Source organism: Muntiacus reevesi, chromosome 13 (genome assembly GCF_963930625.1).
Source record: "Muntiacus reevesi chromosome 13, mMunRee1.1, whole genome shotgun sequence".
Lineage (NCBI taxonomy): Eukaryota > Metazoa > Chordata > Mammalia > Artiodactyla > Cervidae > Muntiacus > Muntiacus reevesi.
This window is the reverse complement of record NC_089261.1, coordinates 52820968-52839923: the sequence shown is the minus strand read 5'-3', so window position 1 is coordinate 52839923 and position 18956 is coordinate 52820968. Positions and strand designations below refer to the sequence as shown.

The 18956-nt window shown below is 46.3% G+C and overlaps 1 protein-coding gene across 3 annotated transcripts in view; it reads left to right on the top strand.

Moving 5' to 3' along the window:
- Positions 1 to 1173: 1173 nt before the first annotated feature.
- The window catches only part of SETD7 (SET domain containing 7, histone lysine methyltransferase), a 52396-nt gene continuing 34613 nt past the window's right edge, over positions 1174 to 18956 (top strand). Inside the window, exons 1-3 of one of the 3 annotated variants that reach the window (XM_065904861.1) lie at positions 1174 to 1510; positions 2313 to 2445; positions 12366 to 12495. In XM_065904861.1, the coding sequence (XP_065760933.1) occupies positions 1475 to 1510; positions 2313 to 2445; positions 12366 to 12495 (299 nt within the window). In that variant the 5' untranslated portion in view covers positions 1174 to 1474. Of the gene's footprint in view, positions 2172 to 2312; positions 2446 to 12365; positions 12496 to 18956 lie in introns of all 3 variants that reach the window. The other 2 variants (XM_065904862.1, XM_065904863.1) reach the window with 2 other exon arrangements.

Below are 18956 nucleotides of genomic sequence, written 5' to 3'. Positions count from 1 at the left end.
AGGGGCAGTTAGACATCCTCCTTAGAAGCCTAAAGTTGTGGACACTTGTGACATGATTCCTTTCCCTCCCCCCACACACCCCCACGCACCTCGAACTTGGGTCTTGGTTTACTCCACCTGTGTGTTTTGAGGGAAGATTTCTTTTAACCTACTGTGCCCCTGTTTCAACCGGCTTTGAGTAAAGAAATAAATTGTGTTTCCTTTAGCTTTCAGCATCTTTTTTTTTTTTTTGCCCTGGAAAATAAACTGAAAACTGAAGAAGATGAGTATCTGTGTGTTTCTGTGCATCCGTGTAATATGTAAGAGAGGAGATGATATGTTTTAAAAGGGGAAGCTAGTGCTTGACCAAGCTCAGTACCTGATGGTGTTTTTTTTTAAATATCAGAAATAAAATCCTATTTCTGCAGTTCATGTCTGAAAATGGTGTAATCCAAAGCGGCTCTTTCATCTTCCACTGCAGGAACCCGATCGTTTTGTAGCTTTGGAGCCCAGGTGTCTGCCCGGGAGGACTTTAAGGAGGTTATATTTAAGCCAGAAGACTTTAGAAAAGTATAGACTAAGCTGGAGGACCTCTGAGCAGTCTAGCCTGAGCTGGCAGGCCTGATACCTGTGTAGCCTAAGCCTCTTATCTCCTAGGGGAGGAATTCAAGCTGTGAAAAGGTGGCCTGCCCAGGCCCTTCTGCAGGTGAGCATCACCAGGACACAACCTTCTTAACCCCTGGTTCAGGGGCCTTCCTCTCTCTCTCAGTCAAAGCGGACTGACACTTCTGGCAGCGCTGAGACAAATTCCCTAACACTGTGCTCTTTTTCACAGATTAAAAACTGAATTTAAGAAGAAACTCCGTACTCGATTGAAAAAAAAAAAAAAAAAATCTGGCATTTAAGCACAAAGCCCCAAAGTAAGGCGTGGTCTCCCGGGTACTGGAAGTACTCCGAAATCCGCAAAGTCTCATTCGTGGTTCAGAAAACAAAACAGAACAACTTTCTCTGCTCCCTCCTCTCCTCTCCGCACCCTCACCCGCTCCGTGCAGTAGCTGTTCTTGGCAGATGCCCAAAGCGGCACCCGGTAATTCCACGGTACATTGTGTACATTTGCATCCATTTAACCAGCTATTTACAGCCGCCCTTCACCGCCACCTGTAAGAGGCGACGCCGTGATGACAAAGTGGCGGGGCCGGGAAGCGGGGGCCCGTGATGTTCCACACTTCCAGAGCAGGAATCCGTGAGGGGCTGGCACTTGGAGCAACCAGGGGACGGCTGGGGGCAGCACACGCACTGGGCGGGAGGCGCGAGGAGGAGGCGCGCCAGACGGAGGGTCCTTCCTCGGGAGCTCCACCCGGTGGCTCCTTTTTCGTTACCACCACCGCGAGGAGGGACCTGCCGGGCCTTCCGCGCGGCTTATTTCCTGCCTGATAACGAGCCCGCTGCCATTTGGATCTGCTGAAGCTCTGAATCACTCGAGACGAGACGCCTGATGGTCCCGAGGAGGGAGGGGACGCAGCGCGCTAGGGTGGGAGCCGCAGTCCGGCGGAATCCGGGCGGGATGTCACCCCCGGGCGCCTGGGAAACCTGCTCGCGGATGTGATGCGGCAGCGCGGGGACACCTGCGCTCCCGTGCATGCCGCACCCGTGCAGCTCCGGGTGGCAAACGGGATGAGAGGGGGCGAGGCCGAGAGGAAGTTGAGGCGCTGGAGTCTCAGGAACGCTGCCTTGGCTTGCCCGGCTCTTTGGAGGCCGTCCCGAGGAGCCGGGGCGGGGAGGGGAGGGGTGCTGCGGCTGGCGGGCACTGAACGCGGACTTCCAAGTGGTCCCTGGCATAGTTGGAGGTCGAGCGTTCTGAGCCCTCCCCACCCCCAAGAGTGGCTACCCGGAGGTCCCAAGTGCCGCGAGGAGCGCGCTCGGAGCGCACCCAGCCTCGCAGAAGCAAAAGCCGAACCCGTGCTGGGCCGGGGGACTGGCGGGGTGGGGCGCCGAGCCAGCGCCGACCGGGAGCGCCTTTCGTTTTAAGGAGCCTTACTTCTGGGAAGGGACAGGGAACTGTCAATCAGCGAGGGAGGGAGCGCCCCGGCGCTGGGTGATGTCAGCGGATCAGCTGCTCGATAACAAAGAGGGGATATTACAGGAGAAAGTTGCAGCGGCGGCGGCCACGGCGGCACCCCGGAGCCTGGGAGGCAAGGGGGCAAGTGGGCGAAGGGAGGAGGCACGGCTGCTGCCGGAGCAGCTTAAGGCCAAGGAATTGAAAGGGCTGTAGGGGGAGGCAGTGCGAGCCAGCCCCGACTGCTCCTCCTCTTCCTCCTCCTCCAAACTCGCAGGGTTCAGCCCCAGCGCTCGCTCAGCCGCCGGGAGCACCCGGAGGGACGCGAGGCAGCCGCGCGGCCCCGAGCTGGGCAGGGTCCCCAGCCGCCATGGATAGCGACGATGAGATGGTGGAGGAGGCGGTGGAAGGTACAAGCATCTCTGTGGGGCCCCGGGAGGAGGCGCCGGAGGGGGCACGGGACGCGGAAGGAGTGGCGGGCTGCGACCGGCGCGGCTCCGGGCCCCCAGCGGCCGCCACTGTCCCCTACGCGGGTGGCCGGGTTCGCGCAGGGGCCGGACGGCCACGGCCACGCCGCCGGGAGCGCGCGCTGAGCGGCGGGGCGCAGGCCGGGAAAGGGGCTCAGCTGGGCCGGGGTCCCCGGTGGGGTCAGGAGAGGGGCACGGCCGCTCCATCCTGCCCGGCCACCGCCTGCATCCGCCCTCGGAGTTGCAAAACCTGCCCCGCACTCCGGCCTTCCCCGTTTCGGGGATGGGAGATAGAGGTGCGCAGGAGGTCAGCACCCCCCCACCCCCACCCCAGGCGCCGCTGGCGATCTCGATGTTGCAATCCTGAGCACCTCTCCCGGCGCCAAGCCCTTTCGTTCGGCTTGCCGCTGCGACCCACGGTGACCGCGGCCGCGGCCGGATCCGTCCCCCGGCGCAGCGCACGGGGCTGAACCAGGCACGTGGCAGCCGCGGCTCGGGCGGTCGCTCCTCCAAAAAGATGAAATCATTGCAGGGCCGGGGACAAGGCTCCCGAGCCGGGACTTGAACGCACGCCGACCTGGCCTCCGCTGCCCCGGAGCGCACTCGGCCAAGCCGCCCCTCCCCCTTCCTGCTTCCCCGGCGGGTGCCGCCGCCGCCACGCTGTGCTGGCGCGCCGCAAGCCCGGACCCAAATTGCTGGGTGACACTTAACTTTCTGAATTCCATGCAGTTGGCTGTGGGTGATATCACCGCCTCTGTCGTGTTTCTCCGCCCCTTCGCTTCCAGCGCCCCTCCCCCGACTTTTCTCGCCACTTTGTTTTGCTGAGTTTCTCCACCTCTTTTTTTTTTTTTTTTTTTTGGCTAGTTCTAAAAAAACGAGGTGGGGACGTTATACAATCTAGTTGTTTGTATCATGAGACGTTATGATTTTGTAACAGTGAATACTGGAAAATACACTTTAGCGGTTATTTATTTGATTCTACCCTAGACGGTACGTCGTGATGTTTTGCAGTGTTACGTGGTATTATTCCAGAATATTTTAACCAAACAGCTAAGTAAACATTTTTTAGCTTTTGGTTGAATCTGCTTCCTATCTAATTTGTATAAACAAGTTCTTAGAAATGGTAAAGAAAGACAAAGTGACAAGGCTTACGGATGCATGAGAATGCAGTTACTGCTACTTTGGGAGGAAAAAAAATTAATTTTTGTATCAATGTAATTGACTCCGTTTGCAGTGCCCCCAAGGTCTTAGGGAGAGATTAAGTTGAATAGTATTTTTGAATTCTCTAAAAGCTGTCTTCATGTAACTGTTGAAACTTCTTATTTCTCTATGGAGCTTCAAGGAGAGTTGGTTTTGCTTTAAATTCATAATGCCTTGAACTATTTTCTCTATAATGAATAAAGCCAGTGCTGGGACTTCCTGGGGCCCAAAGACGTTGACTGGTAGTCTTATTTAAATTTAAATTATTGACTAGGTGTGCCTTCATGTTTTGAAAGATAATTGAAAAAGGCTATCAAATTGTTAGGACTTGGTCTCCTTCTTCAAAGTTTACTTTGACTCGTAAACATAATGCAAACCCTTGATCACAGGCAGTGCTCCCAAGGTTAGACCACCTTACCCTTTGAAGCTGTTTGGAAACCTAAGGCCCAGTTGTCCACAGTCCCAGGCTCCTTGCAGAATGTGAACAAGCAGCTTTAGAAATACATCGATGCTTTTGAGATTGCTCAATGGGTGGAAGCAGAGAAACTTCTTTATATAAGCAAGGAAGTTTCTGTGATATAGAGTGTGAGGGTGTGTTCATATACATTATTGTCCAAAGTCAGAATATACTTGAGAAGGGTCACTATTTAATACTTATGCTGGCACAACTGGCTTAAACCTTGGATGTCTGGAGCAATCCAGGACACATGGTTACCAGTCATACCAACAGTAAACAAAGTAACACAGAGCCTTTAAGTCCTTAGAGGCACACACGGCTCAGACTTACACAGTGTCTAGAGCATGCATGTGTAAAAGCAGGCTTTTTTCCAGCCATTCTTGGCCTTTTAAAGTGCTGTCTGTAATAGTGTCAACATCTAACACATGCATGGGGGACTGGTGAAAGGCTAGTCTGAGTATCTTGCTGTTGAAGTACCAGCTAACCTACCTCTGTCCCTATGCAGAGCCTGTGTTCTCTGTAGTTTCATTGTCTCAGCTATCATTATTGCTGTAATTATTTAGTTCTTACTACGTGCAGGCTCTGTGCTGTTTCACACACACATTATCCATTCAATCTCATGACGTCGATACTCATATTATCCTAATTTTCCAGAGGAGGACACCGAGGCTTAGAGAAGTTAAGAACTGATCCAAGGACCCTCAGCGATGCAGGGGACAGGCTTGGACCCCAGAACCCTGCTCCATCATACTACGTTGTTTTCCTCTGTGTATGTGTGTGTGTGTTTGTGTGTGTGTGTTAATTGCTCAGTCATGTCTGACTCTTGGCAACCCCACGGACTAGAGCCTGCCAGGCTCCTCTGTCCATGGAATTCTCCAGGCAAGAATACTGGAGTGGGTTGCCATTCGCTTCTCCAGATAGTCTCCCTACACCCTTATTTTTTATTTCTTAATGAGCCAGTCACATGTAGGAAACAGTTGGTAGCTGAGTTTGAAAGCAACAGTTATCGGTGTCATTCTTTATCAATGTCACTCTTTAGAGGCTGGTTCTGAAAAAGTTCAGTGTCTTTCAGAAAAAAATATATTTGGGGAAAGAGAATTTAACTGGTAGCCTCTGCTACAGACATCCTTTTTCTTCCTCCATAGAAATTTACTCTGGGGAAGAAACTGGTCTCTTCAGGACTTAAGTTGAGTGTTGATTGTGCATCAGGTATCTTTTGGTTACCTCTCTGTTAGGGTGGAACTGTAGCCTGATTGGAGTTCTAAGCCCTGGCAGAGGAATCCCTGAGGGCAGGTGGGTGGAGGAGAGGGAGTTTCTGTTTATGATGTTAGCTGTGCTTCCTTGGGAAGGCAGCCCTGGGCCTCAGCGGACCTGCAAACATCGCCTGAGCTCCCACTGTGGTTTTTATTTTTTTATATTATTATTATTTTAAAGGTTTTCTTGGCTGCACTGCACAGCATGCGGGATCTTTGTTCCTACAAGGGATCAAACCCATGCCCTTGGCATTGGAAGCACAGAGTCTCAACCACTGGACCTCTAAGGAGGTCCCCTTGCTGTGACTTTTTTTTCTTTGAGGCTCATTGGTGCAGCAAAGGGTGATGTTTAGCTTTGGGAATAGAATTTTTTATTACATCTATTTCTTTGCCTACCAGTAGACACAAAGATGAATACAAGGTGGTCTCTAATATAATTTGAAATAAATATATCATGTCTAATCAGATGAGTGATGGTGGTTGAGAAGAAATGAAAATTGCATACAGCTTGTGGAAGTAGTTGGGGAAGGAATTCCCCGAAGAGTTGGCATGAAATTGAGTCCAGTTGAGAGAGGCACTTTGCAAGTAAAGAGAGGTGTGGAATGAAACAACAATTCACAGGAAAAAAGAAAACAAATGGCCAACAAGCATTCGAAAAGAAACAACTTCACTAAATAAATACAAATGCAAATGATGAGATAAAGGTTTTCTCTAATTAGGCTGGCAAAATTCAATAAGACTAATATCATCCTGCAAAGAAGGGGACACTCTTATGTATGATTCACTAGCATCATCAAGAAATTTTAGCTAATCAAATATTAACCCAGGTGCACCAAAACATAAAAAAAAGAAAGAAAAAGGAGAGGGGGAGAGTGGAATTATTTCAGGCACATTCAGAGACGAACCGCCGGCTTTTACTATAACAGAGGGTCGAGGAGGAGAAAAGTGGAGGGTGATACAGGGAAGGGAGTCTTGTCCCAGGCCCAGACCGTGAACCATGTCCTAGAGGCTCTGTAGAGCTCAGAATGGAAGGTTGGGGGCTCTGCTCTGGGAGAATGAGCAGGCAGTGGGGAGCAGGGGAAGCGATCATGTAGAAGGCTCTTTGAAGTAGCAGTTATGAGGGCAGGAAAAATCCCACAGGCCTGAATACATAAAGGCGACACGGAGGAAGAAGAAAAGCGGAAAGAGCAGCATCGCTAGAACGAAGAAGCCAGAATGAAAACAAGAATCTCCGTGTTTCACTGCCCCAGTCCCCTCAGATTGTAAGAGGATTTTTTTCCCCTTAAGATATTTATTTATTTTTAATTGATTGATGATTGCCTTACAATATTGGTTTGATTTCTGCCATACATCAAAATGAATTAGCCACAGGTGTACATATGTCCCCTCCCTCTTAAAGCCTCCCTCCCACCTCCCACCCTTTCGCACCGCTCTAGGTCATGACAGAGCCCAGGTTTGAGTTCCCTGAGTCATATAGCGAATTTCCATTTGCTCTCTGTCTTACATATGTTCATGTATATGCTTCCACGCTGTGTGTGTGCACTTAGTCACTCAGTTGTGTCTGATTGATTTTGACCTCATGGACTTGTAGCCCGCCAGGCTCCTGTCAATGGAATTCTCCAGAAAGAATATTGCCGCGGGTTGCCATGCCCTCTTTTAGGGGATCTTCCTGATCCAGGGATTGAACCCAAGTCTTCCACATTGCTGATGGATTCTTTACCGTCTGAGTCACCATGGGAAGCCCCATGCCTCCATGCCACTCTCTCTCAAATATTAAGAGTATTTTTAACTGTTCTCCTAATCACTTATCCTACCTGTCTCTAATAAGACTACTGATGCTCTGGACTTAGGAAAAATACAGGCGAGGTGTTCCGGTAACACCCTTTGTATGTGGGCCTCACATTAAAACTATGACCCTCACGACTAATAACGGAGCTCTTGCAAAGGATGACTTTCAAAAATCAAATTGTGTTTTTAACCACAAGCATAAGTGCTTCATCATGAAGGCACATTCTTGCACTAAACAGAGTAAGTTTGCCTTTTTTATTATTATTACCTTTTTAAAAATAATTCTGTTCTACAAAACCAACAATGCATGTAAGTGTCTCTGGTTCTGAGAGGAACCCACACACACACACACACACACACACACACACACACACACACACGCGCACACACACACACTCAGATCTCCTGTGAGTAAGCCTGAGGCTGTAAGCAGCAGAGTGTCTGATCCAGAGGGAATTTCCTCTGCTGAGAGGAACCATCACTGCACAGAATACAACCCTCGCTCTCATCAGATTCAGGAAAAAATACTGAGGGAATCCGAGGGGAAAAAAATTGAACTTTCTGTCTGTTCAGTAGATAATGATCTTGAGAACAAAGTGAAAAAGTAGATTTGTGAGGCGGTTCCTTTTTTTCCCCTTTCTCTAACTTCTGTCAATATTTGAAAATTGTGCTGCAAACAGGTATACACACAAGGGCTGGGGCAGCTCTCCCAACCCACGACCGTCATTCGATTGGCTTTTCCTTGTTTGGGTGTGGCACTCAACCTCTGCTGAGTGGGAACTGGCCTGGAAGGCTGTTGGCTGACTTGGCACATTGCACAGACTGACCTCGATCCGAGCAGGCAGGACTAGTGTTGCTCTTTGCGTTGAGTAACACGTGGAGGAGACAGGCATTTGCCGTCAGCATATGCTATCTTAACTATGAAGGCCCCTTCCATTTCTCTGCCTGGGACCTGAGATCCCCTCTCTTTAGAGGTCGCTTCTGCCATTGGCAGGAAAGAAAGGATACCCTGCCAGTTTGCTCTTATCCCAGGATTGAAAGAGTGCAGGAAGGGGTTCTTCGCATCCATTCGCTCATTCAGTTCAGTTCAGTCGCTCAGTCGTGTCCAACTCTTTTCGACCCCATGAACCGCAGCATGCCAGGCCTCCCTGTCCATCACCAACTCCAGGAGTCCACCCAAACCCATTTCCATTGAGTTGGTGATGCCATCCAACCATCTCATCCTCTGTCATCCCCTTCTCTTCCTGCCCTCAATCTTTCCCAGCATCAGGGTCTTTTCAAATGAGTCAGCTCTTCACATCAGGTGGCCAAAGTACTGGAGTTTCAGCTTCAACATCAGCCCTTCCAATGAACACCCAGGATCGATCTCCCCTAGGATGGACTGGTTGGATCTGCTTGCAGTCCAAGGGACTCTCAAGAGTCTTCTCCAACACCACAGTTCAAAAGCATCAATTCTGCGGTGCTCAGCTTTCTTCACCGTCCAACCCTCACATCCATACATGACCACTGGAAAAACCATAGCCTTGACTAGATGGACCTTTGTTGACCAAGTAATGTCTCTGCTTTTCAATATGCTGTCTAGGTTGGTCATAACTTTTCTTCCAAGGAGTAAGCATCTTTTAATTTCATGGCTGCAGTCACCATCTGCAGTGATTTTGAAGCCCAGAAAAATAAAGTCAGCCAATGTTTCCACTGTTTCCCCATTTATTTGCCATGAAGTGATGGGCCCAGATGCCATGATCTTAGTTTTCTGAATGTTGGGCTTTAAACCAACTTTTTCACTCTTCTCTTTCACTTTTGTCAAGAGGCTCTTTAGTTCTTCACTTTCTGCCATAAGGGTGGTGTCATCTGCATATCTGAGGTTATTGATATTTCTCCCAGCAACCTTGATTACAGCTTGTGCTTCATCCAGCCCAACGTTTCTCATGATGTACTCTGCATACAAGTTGAATAAGCAGGATGACAATATACAGCCTTGACGTACTCCTTTTCCTATTTGGAACTAGTCTGTTGTTCCATGTCCAGTTCTAACTGTTGCTTCCTGACCTGCACACATAGCTCTTTCAGGGTAGCTGTTAATGTGCTTCTTGGGCAATAGGGATGACTTTCTCATCTGTAAGACTGGAATTTGAGGGATGACTGTGAGGTTTCATTTAGATAATAGGAAATTGCATAACTCAGTGCCTGATGCCTGATGCAAAACATATACAGATTTTTTTTCTTCTCTGTGTTTCAGTCTCCCTCTCCATTAAACTGACTTACTGGCAAGATAAATATTACATGATCTTATTGTCCAAATGGCTTTGGAACAAGAGTTGTACCAGAAGCTCCTGTACCACTAGTTGGTAGGAGATGTGAGGTCATAGCAACCCAGTCTCTTCTCTTCCTGACATTTCTTTTCTTGGAAAGTCTCTCAGTTGTTATTGTTTTGGTTGTGGGTGTTGTTTTAAACATAAACTTCTGCTACCAGAAACACCACCCCAGGCTATTAAATATTCAGGATGGGAGTCTTGAATGATCATAAGCCTTAGTAACTTTTAGCTCCTTTTCATTGATCCTGGTCATTGATCACATCCTGGTCAGTGATCACATCGTCCTGCTTTTGGAAGGATGAGAAGAGAACAGACAAGCCAACCAGAGGACGCTGCTGTGATCTGATAGAAGGCGATTTCAGAGATTTCTCACAGCACACCGACTGAACACCTTTGGAAAGGCAGTAAAGTGTCACCCACGCCAGCCTTCCTCCTAAACACGTGGTGTCACCAAACGGCCATCATTCAGCAGCTCTCCTGTTCCTTTCTCCCTAGAGAATAAGAAGGTGATGGGACTTCTCGTCGCTGGCCTGTAAAGAGGCAAGCATCCTTCATGGGGTGGGCTGATGTTACCACTTTCATCTCAGTAGGATTCAGTCCTGTCCCTCGAGTGTTTTTATTGTGTTCTGTGATGCTTCCATTTTTCTCTAATATCTAAATGCCGCTGCTGAGGGTGCACCTGCAGTGTTTTGCTCAGAAATAGGACAGGACCATTGCAACTGAGGAAAGTTGGAAATGAATTTACATTGGGTTTTTTTTCCCCTTAGTGTTCATATTTATCATAATACTTCTCTTGATCGAAAGTGGAATAGGGACTTCCCCAGTGGTCCAGGGACTCTGTGCTCCCAATACAGGGGGCCCAGGTTTGATCCTTGGTCAGGGAACTATTAATAGATCCCACATGCTACAACTAAGACCCAGCATGGCCAAATAAATTTTAAAAATATATTTTAAAAAATTAAAAAGCGAGGTAGAATCACTAATTTCATCAAACATTAGTTTTATAAAGTCTGAAATAGGTGAACTGTTTTCTATGGAGAAAGCATTTTCAACAGATTAGTAGGTACTTCAATATAAGGCTAAATTGGTTATTCTGGTAGTTATACCTAAATCAAAAGTGGGATGCTACATTTGTAGGAATGCTAACAACTAAATTTAATTTGATCTGAGCAACATTTCATTTAAAAAGCTTTTAACTATACACTGAGTGTGTTTTTTTAAATGAAAAAAGAAAAAGATTTAATTTATTTCAATGAGAAAAATGTCATCAGTAGATATTTAGAAAATAATTGTCCAAATTATTTCATATGATTCAAGTGTCATTGAATCATGTCACACACAGTTTTTGGTTTTTGAGCAAGGAAGCAAATGTGGCCTAGTTCCCTCCTAACCATTAATTTCCTGGCCCTTGGTGAAAAAAAAATTGTGTTAAGAGGAAAGGATCCTTATTGATTGTAATTTATTTAAGTAGCCATGTTTTCTTGTGATATATTTTAGGTAATTCATTCTATGCAGAATGAGATATAGCAATAAAACAGTCTTTGTTCATTTGTATTTTATGTTTATGTAATCAATAATACAAATAAACAGGTTTTTTGTTCTTCATAAGAGTGCTTGCCTACTATCCCTTCTAAGGGATGATACTCTTTTATCAATTTAGAAGAAATTACTTTAGGAGAGTAAAGCATTCATTGTGGTGTTATGGTCTGTGTTCTTTCTTTTTTTTTTTATGTCTGTGAGCCATCTGGAAGCCATATTTAAGTGTTTAATGTCCCTGCATTGCATAGTATTTAATGCTTTTATACCTTTTCATCCATGACTCAGGTCATTAACCCAGGAAAAAGTCAGTAGATTAACTGCTGCTTCATTTTCAACCCACGTCTGCAAAATTAGCTCAGCAACATGACTGGGGGGACACCGAGGAGGTGACTCCTGGGTGTTGTGAAATATGTGGATAATAATAAGAAACCTAAATGTTGACTGGAGACATAAATATTAGAATATACCAATTGGTGATGCAAGAAGAACCAGCAATTTAAAGATCACAGTGTAATCATGGCTGCTGATGTTCAAAATCACTCCTTAAAGGGTCATGTGGATACTTCTGGCTACATTTAAAGCACAAATCCTCTGAATCCAATGGGCAGAAGGTATATGACAAGGTTATTACTGAACATTGAAAGCAGAAAGATGTTTATAAAGTAAAGCAGTGAGTTCAGTGTTAAGCTTAAGCTCAAGCTCAGAAGGACTCTGGGTTTGTGTGTTTGTATGATGAGGTGCGGACGTTAGGGCAGTTGTAGAGAGGTGGGTCGAGCTCTTGTTGTCAGAAGGTAACAAAGAGCAGGGGGGTTGCAGAGGGTGCCTGGCCAGCAGAGCGCCACATCAGACCATATAATGATGTATAAAGTTGTATTGTGCTTCGTTCTAGAACCACGTCACATATTGCCAAGACGGTGTGCCGTCTCAACCACGTTCCGGTTAAGCTTGACCATTCAGGGGCATTCATTCCAAACCTGAGGAGTAGTGTGGGGAGAAGTACTGAGTCAGCTGAAACTCACACTGCAGATGTTACTATTGAGAATAACTTTCAGTCCCTCGTAAAATATGAGCGTGGTTTGGGTTCCTATTCTTACATGTGTCTAAGGTGGTCTATCGTGGACCTGTCCTTCTGAAATAGTATCTAAGTAGAATTGATGGTGCTGATGCAGGCAGAGAAAGCTTGGCATTCGCCCTTCCCTGAGCAAGGAAGGGACCCCCAGGCTGCTCAGGGCACCTGCTGGCAGCGTCTGAGCACAGACCTGATGGTGGGGGAGCGTGGAAGCTCAGGTTTGCCCTGTGTTTGCCTTTCCCCAGGGCACCTGGATGACGATGGATTACCGCACGGCTTCTGCACAGTCACCTACTCCTCCACGGACAGATTCGAGGGCAACTTCATTCACGGAGAAAAGAATGGACGGGGCAAGTTCTTCTTCTTTGATGGCAGGTAGCCCTCACGGTTTTGTTTTGTTTTGTTTGGGGGGTAGGCGGTAGGTACGAAATTATTTGGAAGAATCATATGAATGAGGGAATTTCAGTGTTTTAGTACAACTTTTAGAAAAGGTCAGGGTAAGCCCCACATGCATGTACTGCTTTGGGGACCAGGGAATTCACCCCTGGTTACAGAACTCAAGTGGCCTGCACGGAGTAAAGCCCGTCTGCTGACCCCAGGTGGTGGTGAGGAAAGTGTTTGGTGCAGGGCACCACGCAAGGAGTCCAGGGCACCTACTGCTGCCTGTTACACTCCTGTACGGGTTTCAGGAAAGCGTTTTTAAAGATAAGGTAAGGGCGGGGCATCCCAGGATATGTAATGAGCTTGTGTACAATTCTCTGATAGTGAGGGGTGGCATCTGTAACGGGCCGTGTCACAGGGGTTAGCTTTACCAGCCCAGAGGCACCAGTGAGTCTGGGGGCTCCGCACTCATGGTCATCAAGTGGTCAATTTCTTCCATTTGGTGAGGGATTTAGCATCTGTAAGTCAACCTGGGAAATGTGCATCAGATACTGTTATCTAGGTACTTCAGAGGGGAGCTACAGCAGAGGATATGGGGGAGGGGTCTGTCCCGGGAAGACCCCATAGGGTCCTGCTTGGTTACCTCGCCCCCACCATGGCTATGGCCTGAGACTCAGCTCTGCCGTCATCAACTCCGAGGGTGTACTTGTCAAAGACACCCTCTGCCGTGCCAGATTCAGGGACCCCTGTCATGCACAAGTTGGTGGGTCTTTGATGGATTTCACCTGCTTGTTCAGGTAATGCATCTCCATAAAGTTACACAAGTGGGGATCGTTCTTCTTCAGGAACCAGTGTGTGCGATCCCAGTAGTGACTGATCCACGCTCTTTTTCGAGTGTAATGCACACTTACTCCATTGCATTCAGCCCATTCTCAGACATGGTCCAGTTTCTTGATTTCCTGAAAGAAGCTTCAGCCACCCCATTGTTCCTGCAGCTTCATTATTTTCTCAGCGTATTCTGTCTCCTCCTGAGATTAGTCAAGAGAATATTTAGCAGAGGTCTTCAAAGCCCATCATCACGGTTCACACAGTAAGGCCGGTGAACATAGGGGTGATCCAGACCCAGTGTTGTAAATGCTTGTCTTTGGGGTGACTAGACATTGCATGTGATACCTTAATGCTGACGTTGTAATAGTGTTTCCTATGTTCTCCCTCTAGTTAAAATATTTTTCACAGCAGGATTCTTTTACTTTGCTTTCACCTCCTGTATGAGAATACAAGGCAGAAGTTCTTCACCCTCTTGAGATAGGTGGGAATAGCTATGACTATTCTCTTTCAAAACAGATCGGTTACACAGTCCCAGCTTGCGAGTAGTGGCTTTTAAGCCTTGTCATCTTCAGGAATGAGGAGTGGCTGGGTGAATTTCTCCAGCAGTTAGAGGAATTCAGAGGCACGGAAGAACCGGCTCTTTTCATACCACTTGACTGAGTAATATAGAAATGGATTTTTTTTTTTTTTTGGCTGCATGTAGGATCTTAGTTCCCTGAACAGGGATCCAACCCATGCCCCCCTGAGTGGAAGCACAGAGCCCTAACCACTGGACTTCCAGGGAAGACCCCAGAAATGGATTTAGCTAAAGCAGATTTATAGAATTCTGTGGGACAAGATGCTGAAAGCTCAGCTTCTCTGTACACCAGTGCTGAATCAAATCTTGGAGACAGAGTTTTGGGTGAGCTAGAAAAAAGTAGCTTTATCACTTTGCCAGGCAGAGGGGAACACAGCGGGCTAATGCCCTCAAAACCAAGTGTCCCGGCTTGGGGAAGACAGTGACAAGTTTTATAGTAATTGTTCAAAGAGGGCGTAACCAACTCATGGACATTCTTTTGGTGGGTTGGTGGTGAGATAAATAGGAGTCCACATGGTCAACCTTCAGGTCCAACTGGTCTGGGGTCTCCATGCTTGTGGGCAGCATACCGTCATTAATCGCTAACTTCTCCCACCTGGAGGGGGGTTCAGTCTCTGCAGAATGGCTCAGAGATATTGTCTGTCACCTGTATCTGTTGATGGGAAAATAGGACTTTGCCCCAAGGCTGCTCTGGACTGTTTCTCCCTGGTCTTGCATCCCCTCCCTTCCCTAATAAACAACTGCTTGAATCAGCCCCTTGGAACTCAGGGGAGGTTACGGAGGCTGAATGAAGGTTGTTGCCTGGAATCAAAGAAATGGGGGCACAGAAAGGCCTTTTGCCCAGGAGCCCCACAGGGTCCCGCTCAGTATCAGACATAGCACCACTTGCCAAATTCTTGACATTGGTAATAAGCTGAAACTTCTGCAAACCTGGGAATTCCTTCAGGAGAGAAATTGTCTAAGCTGATAGCTGAAGGGGATCACAGACGCTGGCTTGTGACCCAGCATCCCATTCCTTTTCTGTAGGTGGAGTGAGTTGCTTTTAAAAAAAAAATGTTAATACGTCTTCAGGCTCTCAATTATTTGAAATAAGGAGGGGTGAGGAAAGCAATAAAAGCCTCAGAGAACTTTTGTAAACCTTTAATTCCAACCTTCTCTTTCCCATTGTCCCCAGCCCCACATTCAACCTCATTTTAGCAGAAACTGGCTTCCAAACTATTCGTGTTAATCAGTATTCTACTTCCTTTTTCCTGCGCTGGTGGATACCCAAGGTCTGTAGTGGCCTCTTGCTGGGTTTGGTATCAGCGTTTTCCTCTCTCACAACCCCTTTAAGCCATCCAGAGGGAGATTTTTCCTGCCTCATTGCCACAAGAGTTTATTTATAACTCTTTTTTGGAAAGTGTCACTATTTACCTCATGCAGCTATTCTTTTATTCATTCAACAAATGTATATCTATATAAATGTCTTATTTCCAAGGACTTCCCTGGCAGTCCAGTGGTTAAGACTCCTCACTTCCAATGCACAGGGTGCGGGTTGAATCCCTGGTTGGGATACTGAGATCCCACAAGCAGCAAGGTGCAGCCAGAAATAAGTCTTCTCTCCCCTACAGAAGTGAGGTTTCCTTGAGGGCAAAATCTGTGTCTGTTTCATCTTCTGTGCCTCATAGCACTTTCTCTTAATTTGGTACTAAAAAAAAGTTCTTGCTGAATGGGGATGGGAGATGAAAAAGAGGGTAGAATTCTCACACACATAGACACACACACACAAATGCTTAAAGAGTGCTTTAAATCTCTTAGTTTGAAGGTCATACCTAGTTAATTGATTGACTCTGGAAAAACAGTCCGGCAGGTTCGGTTGAATTTAGTGTTGGTTATGGGCTTGCTTTGGGCTTCCCAGGTGGGTCAGTGGTAAAGACTCCACCTGCTGACACAGGAAACTTGGGTTTGATCCCTGGGTCAAGAAGATCCATTGGAGTAGGCAATGGCAACCTGCTTCAGTATTTTTGCCTGGAGAATCCCATGGACAGAGGAGCCTGATGGGCCGCAGTCCATGGGATCACAAAGAGTCTGCCATGACAGAGTGACTGAGCGCGTGGGCTTGCTCTATACTCAAGAGTTAGGCTAAGCTTCCCACCCGGTGCGCCAGGAATGAGGCCTGGGGTGCCGAGTGGGACCTTGAGACTTCCAAACACGTCCCTCCTCCTGTGAAGCTAGTCATGTCCAGCTCTGACCAGCTGCCTCCAGTTCCTCCAGCGTGCCTTGCTAATGCAGCAATCTGCCTGGGGGTCAAGACCAGGGCAAACTGAAGCACCAGGTAAGGCTGAAGCATTAGGTCAGTAACCATCTAAGGAATAGAAAGAAATTCACTTTTTTCTTTTCTTCTTTTGGGGGCACAGATTCATTGGTTTTTATACCTACCACTCAAACACCTGAAGAGACTTAGGGCCAATGGGAAGCTCAAAGAATGATGGTATTAGCAAGGACCTGAAAAGCTCACCCTTGTTAGCCTTGTGCATGTGGCAGGTAATCCCCTGAGGGGAGAAGATCAGTCTCACTGCCTTTGTGGCATGGGATGACAGTGTGGTGACAGGTTCTTAAAAGGTCATAATCACCTTCTTTCTTAAGCCCAATAACGATCATGTTGTGAGACATCTATTAAAAGGATTTGTGAAAGAATAGATTGATGGTCACGGTAGGGGAGGGGAAGGGTGGGATGACTTGAGAGAGTAGTCCTGCAACATACATCACCGTACATGAAGTGGATAGTCGGTGGGAATTTGCTGCATGGTCCAGGGAACTGAAAGCTGGTGCCATGTGATGACTTGGAGCGGGCCACGGGGAGGGAAGTGGGTGGGCACTTTAGGAGACAACTGGAGGTGCGTATGTAAGCCTATGACTGACTCATATTAATGTATGGTGGATGCCATCCCAATATTGTTCTAATAGAGTAATTATTCTCCAGTTAAAAGTAAATTAAAAAAAAAAAAGAATTTGTGGAAAAGTTAGTGAGTCTTATGACTGAAATAAAATGCTGTGGAATCTATTAGATCTAACAGGGAGGTGCAGGAAGTGGTCATAGAGAAGTCAGTTTCTACATGAAGCAGCACCTTAGTTTACATCGCTTTATTAATTTCTCTCCCTATTACTGCTTCCAATTTTCGGGGTCTGATGTATTGAGTAAAATGAAGTGGGCATTCAGGGTTTTTACTACCAGTCAGGAGTCTTTAGTCTGGAAAAATTCCTCCAAAAAGGGTGGACTTAAGGTTTTGAAATAACCATTGAGGAAACAAAAGGTTTCTGATAAAGTTTTTTAAAGTTGTGCGAACCTGCAGTACTAGCTTATGTTCCCATCCAAGGCTTTGTTTGCAGTTACAGGAGCCTGTGTTTGGAAAATTCCAGGGTAGTGACAGAAGACTTGGCTTAATGCGTTTTTAATCTTATATAAAACCTGAACCTGGTTGTATGATTTTTTTTTAACTTGAGGCATGATTCATATACAAAAATCTGTACATGTTTAATGTACACAACTTGAATTTGGCATGGTCTGCATCCATGAAACCATCACCACAATCTGTGCCGTAGACTGGGTGTGTGATTTATGAGAAGGTTTCAAACAAATAAAAACTTATATCAAGAAAGATCTGGAATCGGTTTTTCCCTTTACACAGAATATGATAAATCTGAATAAGAATTTTAAATATGCAGATCACCAGGAAAGATGGCCTGGAAAAATAGAAGCAGAATATTTTATTTTGATTTTAAATTACATAGGTAGCAAATACTTGGTAGAAAAAAGAACTTCGAGAAATACAGAAATGTAAAAAGTGAATATGCTCAGTTGCCTCAGTCATGTTGACCCTGTGGACTGTAGCCTGCCAGGCTCCTCTGCCCATGGGAATTCCCAGGCAGGAATACTGGAGTGGGTTGCCATTCCCTTCTCCAGGGAATCTTCCCAACCCAGGGATCGAACCCAGGTCTACCACATTGCAGGCAGATTCTTTACTGTCTGAGCCATCAGGAACTAGCTATCTCTTTCTAAATCAGTATAGATAGCCAACATGGACATTTTTCCTGCTGTCTCAGCTTCAGAATTGTCGCCAGTTTTGAGATCTTAACAAACAGTTGACCTGTATTTTCTTAAGTTAAATCTGGCTTATTATGTCAGAAACCTAAAGTCTGACCAACCAGATAGTTTATCTCACAATTGAGGAATGAATGAGAAAATTGACCTGATTTTTTAAACTGTCTTTTCAAGCAGCTGTTGTTTTCCAGTCTGCCCCTCCCATCCCCACCCCTGCCCCAGCCTTTTTTTTTTTTTTTTTTGGCCACATCATGCTACTTACAGGATCTTAGTTCCCTGACCAGGGATTAAACTCAAGCCCTGCTGTGAAACCACCTAACCGCTGGACTAGCAGGCAGTTCCCCATTTTTCCCCCTTTCTAATGGAAAGAAGAAGATTGTCCTAAGGTTAGGTAATTGGGACTTCCTAACATCTGCCCTGGTCCTGATATAAAAGTATTGATGTGGATGAGGAGAACGGAATCTTAAGGCTTTGTTGGTGTGGTTCTGGAGTCTCTCTGGCACCAATAATTCACTGGAGTACTCTAGGGTATTACAAAATGTTTAGTAGGCAAAATGCTTCGATATGCACATCTCTGATTTTTAATACAGTAATAATCCCAGATTCTGGGACATCTTAATGTCCCAGTTGTTCCCATCTCAACGAGGATTTGTGGATGTAAAGGCAATTTAGCAGGACTTCTCAAAATCTTAGAACAGTATCAAGAAAAAGATATTTCAATGTAGAGTGGCTTTGGCCTGTGTGATATTAGGGCATCATGTGATTTTTAGCCTGATTATGAAACAGAGATAAATGAATTCATTCAGTTTTTTTTTTTTTTTTTAAACATTATTGATGCTTCCTCCTGACCTGCCAATTAGATTTCAAAGTATTATGTTACTCCATGACTTCATCCTCCTCTGCCCAAGTCATTTTCTGATGTTGATTTGTTCCTAATGAATCTGGCTAAGAGGGCTCCTTGTAGTTAAT